Raw genomic sequence first — 17705 nt, 5'->3', positions numbered from 1 at the left:
ATATGTGGCTTCATGGGCTGCAATCACTTGAATTGTATATAATAATGCAGCAATCACACATCCACTCTCAACCATACATACATATTTCATATGCCTTCCCATACCTCTCCACCACCGTATGTATAATTGCACATTATTCATATTTCACGTTAATATATTTTGATTCCCTTATATCTATCTATCTATCACTACCTTCAACCTTCCTTTATTTTTTTCAAAAAGAATATGCATGATGTATACAACACTTAGCTTATAGAGGAGAAGTTGAACAACTTCCTTTGGTTTCTAAGTTCATTTTTTATGAGCATAATAATTCTTTCTCTAATCAAGTCTTAACTTCATAAAATACAAATATTACAAAAACCACTTATGCTTGATGGAAGACAAGTCAAGCAGTCACGTTGTGTAGAGCCCAAATTGGGCCCAAGATTTATAGTCTTAAAATTCAACGATGATGAAAGGCTAACCAACACGTATTTACAAGCAGGTCCGTGTCGTTCTGTCTTATCAAGGGTGAATATATGGGCCAGGGATCCAATGTCTGAGCCCATTTTAAAAGAAAACAATTGGACCAGGCCCATACATGTACTTACCTAGGGATCAAATAAAAAAAAATAAAAATAAAACAGTGCTGCCATACACGATTGATTGAGGAACAGAATCATATGTATTCCCTTTGGCGTGACATGATAATTTTGCTTTGAAATCATGCAATATATCATCATCACATGCGTCCTTACTTCATTATATATGTATTACGTATTATTGCTTTGGATATATAGTTACATACACCTCAAGTGTCATCAAGAGAGCATGAAATGCATGCGTTTAGTGACTTGTTTGTGTTTTCTAATTAATAGATAAAGAGTTGAGAAGTTATAGGTTGTTGGGAATTTAATAATCCCGAAAAGGGGTAGTGGCAATGTGTAGTAGGGCAAGAGAATATTAATGAGGATGCAGAGTAAGGTGCATGGAATGGGAATGGAGGTTGAGAGTAGGTATTATTAATGATGAAATTAAACTATATATCCTGCAAGCAATGCAAGAAGCTGAATAGATGAACAACTAACATATATTGATGCATCGTAGTAGACATTAAATTTAGCTGCTACTCCTATTTAGTAGTTACTAGTTAGTATCAAAGATGGGCTGACATACATCTTGCACATGCCTACTTTATATAGTCTATACAAAAGAGACATCTAAACTATAAAGAATTCCAAGCTATTCTAAGTTTTAAGTCCTAATTGTATATAATTGTTAGAACCGAACTGATAATTGAATCGATTAAATTATTAGTTTATTAATTTATTGGTTTAATAAATGAATCACTAGTTGAATCATTTAAATAATATATGATTAATAAATATAAATTTTAAAAATTTAATTTAATTTATATATATTATATATTTAAAAAAAATAATCAATATAATGAAAAGCAACTTGATCTAATGACAGTCATACACTCACACATGATGCAAGAGCACTCAAATTTGAATCTAAAAAAAGGCTTTCTTTTATTAATTGTTGACTTGCAATTTTAATCAATTCTATCCAATTTTAATTTTTTTTTTCAAATAGTCAAAATATTAGACTGGATTGACTTATAGTTCAAGTTACTGAGTTTTCAGTTGAACCCATCAATCGAATCGATTTTAACAACTGTGGCCCTAACATTCTTCTTTTCTTTCCCTTGACACATGCAAGTTTAATATTGTAATAAGACAGAGATGTAGCAACAATTTTAAATTAAACCTATTACCATGATATCCTTATTTTATCAATTTTCAATCATTAGTTCACACCCGAAATAATCTCCCAAAAAAGTTATAAATGAATCAATTTGGATTTTAAAAGATACATAGTGAATTATATATAATGGTCCTTTTTGTCATTTCAAAAGATACTGGTTTAAAAGGTTGTTAATACTTAATAGTGATTATCATCAAGAGCGGAGCTAGATAAAATATTAGAAGGGGGCAAAAAATATTTACACAATAAAATAAGACTAAAATAAAATTTTAAGGGAAGCTAAACTGAAATTTATATATAATTTACATGTAAAAAATTAAAATTAGGGGGGGCCGTTGCCCCCCTTTCCTTATACCTGATTCCGCCCCTGATTATCATGCATCAAATTGATTCACAAGTTACATTGTCAATAACGTTATGTGTATACCACAAAGTGTTGATTAACAAATTACATTAGCATATATACACAAATTATTTGTTAAATAAAACAGTTATTTGTCATTCATTAAAAAAGAATATTTTTGTTACATCTATAAATATTTTGAAAATTTGTTCATCGTTGATACTTTCTAGAATTATTTTTATCAGTAACGTGAACTTTTAGACACCATTTATAATTTACTCAATAGAAATTAATTCATTATATGTAAAATTTTTATACAAAGCAATTCATTTTAATATTTTTGAGGATGAACATTAGAACGGATAACACGGAACATGTAAAATATATAATAAGACAAGATTGAATAGTGGACCATTCTACATTTCTACTAGCTATTAGTTATTATATCTCAAAAGTACAAGATGTGGGGAAACAAAGAATAAATGGGAAAATTACAAGAGAATAACATACAACAAAATACCTGGCCCAGCAAATTTGTTATTTCTAAAAACTATCGCCAATTTTCTTTTATGTCCTTTGGTTTTTGTGGTTCCTTGAACCCAAAATAGCCACTTTGAATCCCAAGCCAAGTTAATACGGTGGACCCAATAAAAATTGACTCCAATATACAGGACCACATGGAATCATGCTCAATTTCTCAATTTAGAGCTACCTTTAATTTAATTTGATTTTGTTGAAAAATCTTAAACTTATGAACGTTATGCTAGCACTCACTTAGAAAATCAGCTTCATTTTTATCCTATTTTACCTACGTGTAAGGTTGTAATGCAATGACAATTGTGGATTCGGTAACCTTGCATTTTGTTTTTCTTTCAAGTTTGAAAAAAGGTGGAGCTATACTTTGTAGATCTAATGTTATAACTTTCCGCCAAATCTTGTGATTAACAACGACATAACTTGTTTGTGGGGGGTAGAAACTTCACTTGCTCCACGCGCCGTTTTCTACTTTCTCACTTATACGCTTCATTAATCATTAACATATTATTCTAATTTGAATGCTTTCACACATTAGATGAAGGTTTACTTAGTGGTTTTGAGTATTCTCACAATTATTTTAAGGTGAAAACTAAGGTGCAGTCGACTTTACGTGAAATTAATAGTCGATAGTCGTTAGATGAAAATTTAGTCAAATCATTAAAATCATCTAACAGTTCTCAGTTATCAACTTCACGTGAAGTCGACTGTACATGAATTTTCACCTTATTTTAAATTAGTGTACTAATTAGTTTATTAATCTATTCAAGTAAATATGTAACAATTCATTAATTAGCGACAGATAGATTTACACAGTAATATACGAAAAAAGAAAGGGCTACAACTTTTGAGGCAAAGAAAAAGGTGAAATTCTTTGCAAAAAAAGTCTTGGCAGAGCCAGAAATTTCGAGATTCTACAAGAAATTCCAAAGTACTTATCTGTACACCACTTTGCTGTTTGCTAATATAAGCAATGGCGTTTAAAAGTCTTTGGTACATAATAATAAGTACATAAGACAAGTTCAATATTACAACTGTCATTTGAAATTTGGACAGGGTTTGATATTTGCACATGAACATTTAAATTTGAAAGGAAACTGTTCGAAATTGGTGTCCAATAATTAATGGAGATGCTCAATTTTTAGCGTTGGAAAAAAAAAAAACAAAGGGCCACAGTTAGGTTCAGAGGACCAGTGTGTGCATATCAAGAGTAGTAATTACTAATTAGTATATCCTATCCTTAAATATGCATAAATAAATGCATCGATCAAACCACCATCATTCACATGAATCATTAACTGTTTTAACAGCATGCTAATTTGCAAATTTTGCAGCACATTGTTGTCCATCACAATCATTTCAAAAGTACACAAATTATTAGAGAACAGAAAAAGAGAGAAGCATAATTACCACAGTGTCAATTAAGACAATTAACTTAACATATGGAGGGAAATTAAAATTAAAAAATTAAAACTAAAGACTAGTAGTATTTTTACCAAGGGTGTTGGTGAAATAATAACAGCACACTACAACCCTAGAGAGAATTCAAGTTCAGAATATTAATTAGTCTAAACTACACTCTAAAATGGATTAATCACATTCTTGAAAAAATCCCGGAAAAAAAGAGGCTAGTATTTGGAAATCTAATGTACCATGGATGGCTTGTGAACTGGTGTGAGTGTTGTAGGAGAAGATTCCAATGGAAGAATCTGTGATGAACTGGAAGGGAAGTGTGGTAGATTCTTCTGATGAAGCTGTTTCTGTTCTCTTTCTCTGTTGTTGTTAATGACACTAAGCATTGTTGTTGAATTAGGGGAATCTTTAACTTTAACCTCAGTAGTTTCAGCTACAAGATTCTGATTCTGATTCTGATTCTGTTGTGCCTTCCTCTGAGCTTCTTCCATCAATCTTCTATACAACTTCTCCTCAGCATCTCTTAAGAACTTGAACTTTGGAGGAGGTGATGATGAAGGCCTAATAAACCTGTTATTGAACTCTGAAGAAGATGGTGGTGAAGATGATTCAAAGAGAGGGTTGTTGAATCCTTCAAGATTCTCCAAAGAGTTCCTCAATGGTGAAGAAACCATTGAATTAAGAAAAGGTGTGTCAATTGCAACCATCAAATCACTCAAACTCCTTGTTCTTGAACCTCTTCTGCTCCTACCATCACCACCACACCTTGATTTCCCATCTTCAGATTCCAAATCTTCCTTTGTTTCCTCCTTGATTGTGAACAAGAATCTTGGTGGACCAGCCAGATTGTGAAGCCTCATCAACTCAAGTTCCACACTTTCTTCCACCCCATTATTCTTCAAAACCACATCTTTGTTCTCCAAATCCAAATCAGCTTCACCCTTGTTGTTCCCTTCTTCTTCAGATGCAACAACAACACTCAGAGAATTGTTGTTGCTGCAACACACACCATAAAGCACACCCTTTTCAAGCTCTTCAACCTCAGTATTCTCCTCCTCCTTCTTCTTCTTCTTCCAAAGCAACAAGTAGCAGAGTTCAGCAACAAGAGCCAACAAGAGGAAACCAAACACAACGCTTAAAGCAACACCTAACCCAATAAAAGACATGATGATACCCTTCTTCTTCTTTTTTCTTCACATCCTTTTAACAAAAGGCATATACTTTCTCTCTATTTATGAAACTCACGGTTATGTGAAACACTAAAGAAGAGAGAGTGTAATTTATAGTATAGCCTCAACCACACACATAAGATAGTTCAAGTAGTGGAACACAACACAACACTGGTTTGGGTAAAGGTGCAAATTAAAGTCTTACCTTCTAAGCTCAACATAACACAAAACAGCTCAGGTTAAATTGTCTAAGGAACTATAATGGAATTTGTGTTTGTGTTTCAACTTTTGAACAATGAGGTTGCGAAAACGATGTCAAACCTGTTTTTATACTCTTAAATTTTTTTATATTATAATTTTTAGAATAAATACCCTTTTTGGTCTCTGTCTTTTTTGAAAATTGACGAGTCGTTTCCTGACGTTTAAAAAATAACAAATTAGCCCTATCTATTTCTTCTGTTAGACACATCGACCTTTTTGTTAGATAAATCAGCCCTGTCTATTTCTTTCGTTAGACACATCGACCTCTACAGAAGGGTTGATGTGTCTAACGAAAAAAATAGACAGGAGCCAAAAAAATTAGACAAGGACCAATTTATCATTTTTTCAAGATTAGGAGACGGCTTGTTAATTTTCAAAAAGAACAGGAGCCAAAAACGATTTTACTCTAATTTTTAATAATTAATCAATTCTAAAAAAAATTTGCTAAATCAAAACGTTTTTACAATTTAAATTTTGTTATTATTTTACATGCTAAATTTATTCTTCTAATTTTATGTAAAATCTCAATTTAATGAGAAATATGATGTGGTTTATATGGTGCTAATAAAACTATTTACTCATAATGGAACCTGTTTTTATACTCTTGAATTTTTTTGTATGATAATCTTTAATGATTTAATCAAATCTAAAAAATTTTTACTAGATTGAACGTTTTTACAATTTAAATCTTGTTATTAATCCACGTGCTAAATTTATTCTTCTAATTTTACATAAAAACTCAATTTTTATTACAATGACAAATATGGTGCCAATAAAACACCTTTGTCATGTTATAAATATCAAGAATGAATAATATCTTGTGGAAATTTCACTATCACTAATTAAAAATAAGATCCCAAAATATCTAATTAATGAAAACAATTTAGTCATAATAAAATTATGTAAGATTTGGACATAAGTTTCATATATTGTCAGAGATATTCAATTAGATAGGAAGATTAAAACCAGTAAAATAACTAATTTTTTAATGTTTAATTCATAAAATTTTGAGATAGGAAGATTATTTATGGCAAATATCTTGATGTATTTTTGTGGGTAAAGTGTGTGTGACAATGGTTGGAAAGCACCTCACATGGGTGTCATATGTTACTATGATTTATCATCAAAGCCAAAAACATAAACAACAATTTCACTTGACCAATCCGGAAAGAAAATTTGGAAGGAAACAAATAAAAGAAAATAAAATAGATGCTTGATTTATGGGACGGGTTAAAGGGAAAAGTTATTTTATACCAAATTCAATTAATGGGGTCACCAGAGCACACGCAAACACACGCAATCTGATGTGGTTAGAACTTAGAACATAATAAAAACAGCCGTCATCCACAAAGATTTAGCTGGTTAAAGCATCTAACTTTTCATTTTTAAAAGACATGTTGTATTCTTTTTTTTTTTTTAAGAATTGAAATAATAATTAAATTTGATTAAAAATTGTTTGTGATTTGTGATAAGAGTTTTTCATTGCTTAATCGCGTCCTATTTGATCAATATCCAAATCTATAAGATCTCGTTACTTGATTCTCCAATATATTGAATTTATCCTATACATGAGAAGTTGAACATTTTTGCATTTAATAATGTGGATTATATTGCTATCTTAAATTTCTCTTTTTAGTTATGTATAATTATTAAATTTTATTAAAATTAAATAATTAAAAGAAAATAAAAATAATAGCATTTTAATATTATTTTATCTCTATTAATTTCATATTTTATAACTTTAATTTTTCGTTGTCGCTGTTACAACTTTCAAGTAGTGTAACATTTTTTTTGTATATAATTTATCTGGATAGTTTTTTTTTTTTTTACCCATCAGACACTTACACACTCACACACCATTATTGCTATGGGTTTTATTATTTGGCGAGCTTACTCAAAATTTGAACCCTTGTGTAATTCCTTTTGAGACGTAGATTCTACCAATGGTTCTAAACTTTGGCCATATTTGAGTAGTACTAAAAAATGAATGGTTAAATTTATTTTTAAAAGATTATTTACTTTTTAAATTGGTTATTAAATTTTTTTAAATAAATTCGTTCTTTAGATATTTTAAGTTAGTTAAATTATTTCTTTTATTATTTATGTTTTTCATGTCGTCAGAATTTACTTATATGACACCATAAATCATATTATATTATACATCTAACAGTTTTAATTAAAAACTAATATAATAAAATTATAAAATTATATCAACTTAATTTTAAATTGAAAAATTTTTAATACCTGGAAGTCTTTCAATTTAAGATTAATTTAATATAATTTTACAAACTTATGATATTATCAACCAATTAGAACTATTTGGTGTGTACTGCATATAATCAGTATTATATTAATATTAATAATTTTTGACACCGTAAATAACAAAAGGGATAAAATGACTAATTTAATCAAATTAAAATATTTAAAAAATAAATTTAATTAAAAAAATAAAAACTAATTTAGAGAACAAATAATATTTTAGAAACGAATTTAACTATTTATTTAATTTTTTTTCTTCACAGTATTCTCTAATTTAATAGCCAAAACTTAATTCATAAAAACTTTATTTAAGAATTTACTGTTAATAAATAAATTATTATATAACATATATACACAAAATTAAATTCAAACCATTTATTCAATTCCTAATATCTATAATAAAGCCCAAAATCTTATCTTAAAGCCCAACCTTAGAGCTTGAATAGGGGCCCACAAATTGTGGTCGAACACAAATTGGCACTGGGCTGAAACAGTAAATATCATTTAAAATATGTCTATTTTTGGATTGAGAAATATTTAAATCAAGTGCAATCAAAGGAACATGAATGACCCGTTTGGTACGATAAATGGGCCCCTTATTGCGACGTTTAACCTCTGATGTGTATCCTTAGATCCATCACTGCTCAATTGGTTATCATTGCCCAATTGAACTTAATCACTTAGCATTTGTTTTATTATTGTTTTATAAAAAAAATGCACAAACGACTAATTCTATATTGTCAGTAAATATAACTAACTTTTAATTTATTACTTCAAAAACCATCTAAATGATTAGATGACCTAAATTTTTTTTAACATGTTATTTGTACATAAAATATAACGTAGTAATATCAGAATATGTTTTAGTGAAAGTGATACTATTGAAATGTGACTAGGAAGTAGGAACTAGCAGTGAAGATAAATACTAGATATAATGGATCATTAGTTGCAATGTATTTGGTTACTTTGGTTTGACTTTAGAAGACTTTTTTGGCATTTGAATCAAACTAATTAATTTAACTAATATTGTCGCAAATAGAAATTCTGAACTATGTTTCCCACTTTAAGTTTAATTATCCAACTAAATATAATTAAGTCATGAGTAACAACTACTAACAAATAATGGGTTGGAAAGATAAATATCACTTAAATATGTATGGAGAAAAAATAGTGATTAAATTACAAAAGTTTAAGAGCAATCAAACGCTTAAACATAAACTTTCACATACAGTTTATATATATATATATATATATATATATATATAAGGGATGATTCCCCTTTTAATCCACAACTAAATATACCATAAATCAACTATCAAACCAATTTAATTTGGTGGATCACCATTAATTCGTTTATTTTATTTTTAAAGAAATACAAATATTGAAGTGTTTAAAATTTAAACCAATTTTATTTGCTTCAAAAAACAAAAATTCCAGAGGTTGTAGGATAGGGTACTGTTCAAAGTTGAAGCTATTCTGAGCACCCTGACAAAAAGAGAGCATTATATTAGAGCAATACTAAGGAGCAAGATAAGTTCGAGGAGTTACTTGTTTTGTAAGAGAAGTCCCATTAAACCTTTTTTTTTTAAAGATATAGCATAGCTTGTTTACTAAATCATCAATCAATCATATATATGCAATTGTAAAGAAAGAAAAGGTTTGGAATGGGATTGGACATAAAGGAATCGATCTCCATCCAATATATAGCATTATATATGTTGTGTATAGTTGGGGGGACATATATAACATTTTTTAAACCAACTTGGGCTGATCAAGTGGTTAGCTCACTCGTCCGCTTAAACAAATGTCGAGAGTTTGAACTCTGCCTTGTGCATGCAGCAACTCATTGGCCAGCAGCAGACCTTTAAATAGAGCTCAAATCCGCGATAGATTAGTCTTTAACTTATCGGGTTGGGGGATACCATTTGGGTAAACCAAAATATATATAACATTTTAACATTTGTCCATGCATATATAGGGTTAGGAGTTAGGAGTTTATTGTTCTTCCTCAAATTAGGGGTTGCTTTTGTTTTTATTCTTTTTGCTAGAAAATTTTTGGATTCAGAACTGGTGTTTTTGGACACAAGATCACAAGCAAGATTGAAGTAACTTTAAGCGGATTAATAGCAACAACATGGCAAGTCACCTGTGTAGTCACTATCATTGGGATAATTAAATTCATAAACTAATATATAGTTGAAAAAAGTTTGGAATGTACTTTATAACGATGCTTATGATGTTCTTTTAGTAGAAAAACCTAATTAACCATATAATTATAAAATCTCCCTAGCATTATTCAACACGCTTTATATGACTATGATGAGTATGATTAACTTTCAACATACATCTTTCCATCGCGTACTTCCTTGGCTTAAAATTTTGCAACTTAAGTAAAAGTGTGCAATTTTAAGAAAATAAAAAGTTTTCAGACAAGATAAGTGTAGCTAAGGCATAGATGCTATGAGTGATTTTATTTTTGAGAAAGAATAAGGAATTAATTTTTTGTTAATTAATATTCTATTAGTTAATTTTTATTTTTAAATTTTTATTCTTTTAAAAGATTTAGGTTAAGATTTATAATTTAGAATTTATAATAAATGGTTAATAATTTAATATTTAAAGTTTAAGATATATAAAATTATTTTAAAAAATTAATTTATGTCGGTTAACAAAAAAGTTAGTTTTTTTAACATTATTCTTAAATATTATTTTAAGTTTTGTATTCTATTTTTATTTTTAAAAATGTTAACCATATATGTCTGTCTTTTTTTACGTTTTTTTCTCCATTTTTCTCTTCTCATACTCTTTTTTTTTCTTCTTCGTCTTTTTATTTTTTGTTTGATTTCTTCTTTTCTTTATTTTTTTTCTCTTTCTTCTCCTCCTAATCATTTCATCGTTATCATCAACTTCTTTTTCTTAATTTAATATCATACAATTAATTTAACGTTAACAAGAGTAGTAGGTGAATTTTTAGTTAATGACACAAAAATTTTATTGAAAATGATACCAAAATATCTGATAAATGATAACAACAAAAAACCACAAATCTAAAATGTTAACTCACTCAATCAATAAAGGTATTTTAAAACTAAAAAAATATGTCAATTTATTACAAATGACACAAAAATAATTAGACCACTTATATATGAGATTTAATACCACTCTATTAGTTCAATTGATAATAAAACCAAATCATTCAATTGGAAATTACATAAAAAAATTTGTGAATAATACAATAAATTTTTAAAAGATCACAAATTAAACAAATTTCTAATAACTTTTAATTGGTTAAAAAATTTTCTATTAAGGTTAAAAAATTTTGTTGTGAAAATTAAGAACCTTAGTGTGTCATAATTAAAAAATAATTAAGAAACTTAATTAATGTGTTATGATTAAAAAATTTTGATATTGTTTTTTTATACAATTCAAATTTTTCTTTTCGTCTTTTTAACAAGAACTTGTGTCATAATAAAAAATTTTCAATGTCAAATTTAAGAAACTTTTTATGTTACGATTAAAAAATTTTGGTGTTATTTTTCTAGTAAAATTTGCACAATTTAAATTATTTCTCCTCTTCTTCTTTTTCATCATCGTTTTATTCTTCTTTTTTTTATCTTCTATTTTTTGCTACATCTTCTCATAATTCTTCTTGTTTCACCCTTTTATCATGAATAAAACAAAAAAAAAAGAAATAAAAAAATTACATTAAAAAAAAAGAAAAAATAAAAAATGGTAGCTGTAATAACCAATAGGAGAAGAAGAATAAAAAAATATAGCAATAATAATAATAAATGTGAACAAAGAAAAAACACGAAAAAAAAAGATAAACTAAAAAATACGAAAAAGAAGTGAATGATTCATCATGCGCAATCGTTTAAGTGATTTTTGTTGTGTTTAGAAAAAAAAAAAGTGTGAATTTATTATAAGACCGTTTTTTTTATTTGTAAATACTTATCTTATATGTTGCGAACTTTCTTATACATTTCCAATGTGTTGATTTGTGTACTTTTAAAAAAATTAAGAAAAATATATAAAATTTATTTGTGCCGTTATTATTATTAATAAAAAATACTTGTGAAAAAATGTAAATTAACGAAAAAAATAATTAACTAACTCTTTACATAAAAGTTTATTTTGAGCTTTAAGTATGATTGTAAATCTTTATATAGTCCATCGTATACTGATTTTTTTTTTTTGCGAATAACATAAAAGAAAAGTTTAAGCATACAGGTGGAAACATGTTTATATTTTAAAATTATAGATAATAAAATGACAAAATATCAAAAATACTAATTATAAATTAAAATTAGCTACTAAAATCAGTCATTAATATATTTATATATAAATATATGTGTAATTTAATTTATTTTTAATATATATTTATATTTTAATATATATTTTATATTATGACTAATTTTAATGACTAATTTTAGTGTACACATAACATGGCTTATAAAATATTGTAAGATTTCATCGTTGGTGAAGCTATAAATCATGAATAAAATAAAGTAATAGTAGGTAGCAGTAAGAACATAGATGGTGTCATGGAATTCCTCATCTAAAATTCCTCGCCCTTCTTTTCCAACAAGCTAAGGTGATAGCTAGCTCACAAAATGTTATGATCAATGAATGGATGCGATATGCATAACACCGACCAACTTAATTAAAATATATATATAAAAGTGTTAATAATTAAAAACAAAAGAGTGGATGAAATCTGACTACAATAAACTACATTAATTATTATACACGACATTGCATGCATGTTAGTTTGTTTGACTAATAAGATTTTAGCCACTCTCAAACGATCCTTGTCCATGTCCAGAAGTGACGAAGAAATCAAAGAAGGGTAGTTGTTGTTGTTGGTGCCTATAGCCATGTCCATCATCATGAGTAGTATCAGACGATGATGAAGAAGAAGGCGCCATGAAAGAGCACATCATGGTCATCATGTTGTTGTTGTTGTTATCTTGTGTTTCCTTCTTCCCTTCCAATATGCCAGTTGGGTGAAGAGGGAAAAGATCCAACGTTCTATCTTGTTGCTTATCAAACATTGTTTCATCTTCGCTATGATTATTATCGGGGATTCTCCTCATCGTACCTACCATGCAATACGGACCACACATAACTGAAAAAAATAAAGCTATTCAATTTGTTTTATTTATATATGAAATAATAATTAAGAATGAAGAAGAAGGAGAAGGTGAGTGACCTGCAGGTTGATGATGATGATGGAGAAAAGAGCGATTGAAGTAAGCGAGAGTGTGTTGCTTCTGCTTCTGTCTCTGTCTGGCTTTGTGATTCTGAAACCAGTAGAAGACGTTCTTGCCTTCGATGTGACCATAGGCTCTCAACCTCGCTGTTATTTGCTGAATCTCTTCAGCGCTTGGTGTTCTTATTCCCTGCTTATAAAGATTCTCCAACATGCTTATCTGCTCCTTCGTAGGGTTCCACCTTGAACTCCCTCCGTCCTCCATTATAATCTTATTACGAATCTGAATGTGATCGATCTTCTCTGTTAATTTATACTAGTAGAGTTTTGAAAGAGAGGATTAACATGCGTATTGTTTTTGGTGCACAACATCTCTGAAAACATGGCTTGTTTTCAATTATTAATTGTGTTTCCCATAAGGCCCCCCCGGCTGGTGCAACATAATCTCGGGAATGAGAGTGAAGGAAGGGCAAAAGAGTCATTGAGAAAAGACAGGCGGTTGGGTTGTAAGGTTATATAGTATAGGTAGTGAGGGCTATGCCTATGCTTTGGGAATTGAAGTCATAACACAGCTATATCAAAAAAGTGATTTTGCTAACTACCAACATAGATATATATAATGTGCACGGTTTCTATGATGATGATCATGATCACGTTCACTACCTTGGTGAATACTCTTAATGTTGCAAGTGTGAACAGTACATAAAATTAGTCTTATATCAAAAAAAGTAAATAAGAGCGAAAAATTTATAAAATAAAAGGTCCATTAATTTAACACTTTTAAAATTTTGAGCTAGATATAATGTCTTCTCATCCACGTTTCGCCCAACAAATACAGCTCATTATTTAATTGAGGGAAATAGTAGAATGTGTGGCAAGTGCCAAGATTAGAGAAACATGTTGGATGGACTGTGTGTTGGTGGCTTCATTGTTTGTTACAGCGAGCTATGATGAGGACCACCCTCGCTCCTTCCTTCCTTCCTTCACTTGTGGTCCTATCTATATTCTTGTTTATTATTCCTCATTGTCTTCAATTGATATGACTCAATCAAAAAACATATCTCATGCATGCTTTTTGTGTATTTAAATTGGAATAGTTCCCTGCGTGATCATTTTTTGTCATCTTGCATGCATGCATTATGCATACTCCTCCAACAAATAAATACAAACAGAAAAAATAACATATTGGCAATGGTCAATTTATTAGTTACTAAAACTGATGGAAAAATGTAACACTAATGGTTATATCTCTAATACTTCATAAATATTTATTGTATATATTGTACAAATATTTCATTGGCTCCTCATAATTTAATTTCCCATTTTTGTTTTCTATTAACATGATCAGTTAACGAAGAGTAAATTTAGTTGATGGTTTAAAATGAAGAGATCATCAATTTAATCAATTTAAAAATTGAAAGATCATGTACAATTACTAATCATTTATATCTGTGTCTTTTCCTATTAGCCTTACAAAAAATAGTATCATAACATGATGATATCAGAATTTATATAACCAAAAAATTTAGAATTTAATTTTTATTAGACGTTAAAAAAATAGTTTAAGACAAATTAAAAAGAGAAAGAAATCTAATACAAAAATTTAAGTAAATTCAAAAAAAAATTATTTAATAAAATGTGTTAAAAATATAATTATGTATATATTTTTTTATCAACTTAATTTTTTTTAACAAAAAAATGTATTATTATGACAGTATCTATATATCTATATACAAGTTATTGCTTAATTAGCTGATTAGCTGATAATGAATATATTTTTTTTTCTAATTTCAATTAATCAACATTCAGAGACGTCTAAAGTGACGATTATAGTGATTTACTGTTTAGTGAATTGCTTTTTGCCTTTCGCAACAATATTCACTTCCCAAGAAATATTATTACGATATATATAATTCAAAATAGTTTGTGTATATGTTCATTGAAAGATAGTAACTAGTCCAAGGAGGTCCGGACAGCATGAAAAGCATCACCATATAAGTCTACTGAATTACGAAACATCCTGCGGATTATATCGTAGAATTCTTAATCATGTCAACCTGTAATCTTTATTAGGTTAAAAGTTCTTGAAGAAAAAAAAATAGAGAGTAAACATGGAACAAAGAAACAAAAGCTAAAGTTCTTTTTTTAATTTAAAAATGTTTCGATGGGAGGTATAACTAAAGCTTTGACTTGCCTTCAATTTCAATAATTAGTTGAGAGTTATTTATCAACGGAGCCCTCATAATATTCTTAAAAATATAAAATAACGAAAAGTTCGAACACAATGTCTTTATAAGATATGTATTTACTCAAATAAGATCGAATGATGCTTTATTTTATGATCAAGGGATAAATCCTGAATTAAAAAAAAATCTAGCGTATATAATTTTTTAAGGTGATGACTCAAATAAAAAATAATTTCTTATAAAATTGATAGTTAAGACTCATCAAATTATTAAACGATTCTTATTTATTAATTTTACATAAAATTAATTATACCTAAATTTTCACATTTTTTTAAACAAGATAGAATTCCACGCTGCTTAACTTGGGATTATTAAAAATAGCACAAGATACTCTAAAAAAAAAAAGAAAAAAAAGGTGTATACCTAGGAAAAAGGTTACTTGCTAAGATTTGATTTTATATAGTTGGCGGAATGTTCTCTTTGTAAGTTAAGTAGGTAGGCTGAAAAGCTGAAAGGCCCATCCTTAAAAGAAGGAAAACAAGAAAAGAAGAACCATGGCTACAGATAGAGTACAGAACATACATACAGGATCAGAGAAGATCAAACATATGATACTACACACCAGCATGCAATATCCATCCACCGCACAAAAATTGAAGCCGTAGGAGAGAACCCTACAAGTAACCAGTTACATAAAGGCTGCTTAATTAGCTTCAAACTTGAATACTTGAAAGAATGCAATTCATTATCAACTAAGATGATAGGAACACCAGATAGGGATCAGAAAGTAAAGTGAGTGATTTAACTATCAAAAGAAAAGTGAGTGATTTCTTATTATTGGATATAATTTCACACCATTAAAAATATTATTGAAAACCAATTAATAATTACAAAACACAAAAGTTATTGCCCCTAATACTCCTAAAAAGTAAATACATAAGGTTAGTAGAAATGTTTTTTTTCCCTCACACGTAAAAATAATATTTTTAACAATTTTTATAGTAGTATTTTTTTAATACTAAATAATAAATAAAAATATAATATATATCTTTACGACATACATTAAAATTATCAATTAAAAATTTAACTAATATAAAAATATTTATTAACTTGTTATTGGTTAGATTCTTGTTGATTATCTAAGGAAATTAAAATTTACAATACTTAATTTTCATATAAAAATAGTCATCATCCATCACTAATAACACAAAATATTAATTATATATAATTATCGGGCCACCAGACCAATTTCGGGTGACCCGAGTCATGACCCGGGTCCGAACCGAAATAATGACCGAGTCTATTTTTGAAATCCTTACCCGATCCTAGACGCGATAAAATCACACCAAATTAGCCTATAAAGTGTTCGGATCGTGCCGGGTCTTCGGGCGGAGTCGGCCATGCACACCCTAGGAAGAATTATAGGTGGCGCGTGGTGCGTGCTGATATGTTAGCGGTGACAGACGGTCAACGTGGTTGACCCCTGATATGAATGCGGAAGAAGGGGCTTTAAGCGCTGCCGTTTTGTTTTGTTGTTAATGGTAATTAATGGAGTGCATGTTAGTAGTGGCGCCGCCTCGGGAAACAAAGAAGAAGCAGAGAGGGGGCAGAGTGAGTGAATGGTTTTGGAGATGGACCAATCCCTTCGCCGTTTTCTTCTGCTACCTACGGAACTCGATGCATAGTTTGGAAAAACCATGTATCTCTTCCTCCCTACACGACAAACCCATCCCCATGCATATATTTTGCTTTCTAGTCATGTAACAAAAATCATAATTTCACTATTATATTATTTCTCTTTATAATACATATAATGTTCATAGTCACAACTAATCCATGATGGGATATCTTCTGTCACCCCGAGTCCGTTGCAAATAATTAAGTTCTTGGCAAGAACTGAGTCCTAATTTAAAAAGGTTCCCTTCGCGGGCGAGTCGATCGTGTAGTCAAATAGTCGTTATACGTCCAGAACTGTTGATATAGTGACTACTACATGACCATTATTATACTTTTATCTCTTGTCTCAGGAAAAATGAAAAAGATAAAGGTAATTCGCTGATCAAGAAACGGCAAACCAGGATATAATGATTAATCAATAAACAAAAATAGAGCTTGTTGGATCCCCGCAGAGACATTTGGAGCCAACAGTAAGATAAAGTGAAAGAGAAACCAACAAGGCCTATATAAAATAATAATAATAACATATACTTTTAATTCTTGATGCTGAAATTCATCAAAAATTTTAAAAATACACTTAAATTTTATTTTATTTTTAATTTTATTTTAAAAAAATTTTATTTACATCAAAAATACTCCTTACAATTAATTTTAAAAAAATTAACAATTTCACAAAACTTTTTAACACAAGCAAATAAAACATTGACATAAATGTCATGCATTACTAAATTAGTCTTAAACCTTCTAAAAATTTAGCTATTAAAAATATATTTAACACAAATCAAAAATTTTTAAAATAAAACTGTTCCGGAACTTATCTAGAATCGGATGATTGAGCTTGGATGAGAAGCCAAATATTAGAAGAAGGTGATCTCCGACTTGCTTTTCGTCTGAAAATC

At 29.1% G+C, this 17705-nt stretch overlaps 2 protein-coding genes across 2 annotated transcripts; both read right to left on the bottom strand.

The window, feature by feature from the left end:
* Window positions 1-3910: 3910 nt before the first annotated feature.
* Window positions 3911-5507, bottom strand: LOC112787605 (uncharacterized). Its single transcript, XM_025830379.3, has one exon. It carries the CDS (start codon window positions 5206-5208, stop codon window positions 4273-4275), a length of 936 nt encoding a protein of 311 aa, XP_025686164.1. The 5' UTR covers window positions 5209-5507; the 3' UTR covers window positions 3911-4272.
* A 6883-nt stretch (window positions 5508-12390) lies between these two features.
* LOC112787589 (WUSCHEL-related homeobox 4-like) lies at window positions 12391-13426 on the bottom strand. The gene is made up of 2 exons (XM_025830378.3): window positions 12944-13426; window positions 12391-12859 (listed from the first exon to the last, which is right to left on the bottom strand). The coding sequence occupies exons 1-2, from the start codon at window positions 13206-13208 to the stop codon at window positions 12522-12524; spliced, it is 603 nt and encodes a 200-aa protein (XP_025686163.1). The 5' UTR covers window positions 13209-13426; the 3' UTR covers window positions 12391-12521.
* Window positions 13427-17705: the final 4279 nt, after the last annotated feature.

This window comes from Arachis hypogaea, chromosome 3 (genome assembly GCF_003086295.3).
Source record: "Arachis hypogaea cultivar Tifrunner chromosome 3, arahy.Tifrunner.gnm2.J5K5, whole genome shotgun sequence".
Taxonomy (NCBI): domain Eukaryota; kingdom Viridiplantae; phylum Streptophyta; class Magnoliopsida; order Fabales; family Fabaceae; genus Arachis; species Arachis hypogaea.
Note: the sequence above shows the minus strand (reverse complement) of the source record. Positions and strands in the feature narration are given on the sequence as shown.

Excerpts from the sequence above, each read along its gene's own strand:
- LOC112787605 (XM_025830379.3), bottom strand. The coding sequence starts at position 5,208 with ATGTCTTTTATTGGGTTAGGTGTTGCTTTAAGCGTTGTGTTTGGTTTC.
- LOC112787589 (XM_025830378.3), bottom strand. The coding sequence starts at position 13,208 with ATGGAGGACGGAGGGAGTTCAAGGTGGAACCCTACGAAGGAGCAGATA. Across the intron at positions 12,860-12,943 it reads TCATCATCATCAACCTGCAG|TTATGTGTGGTCCGTATTGC; the intron begins GTCACTCACCTT and ends TATTTTTTTCAG.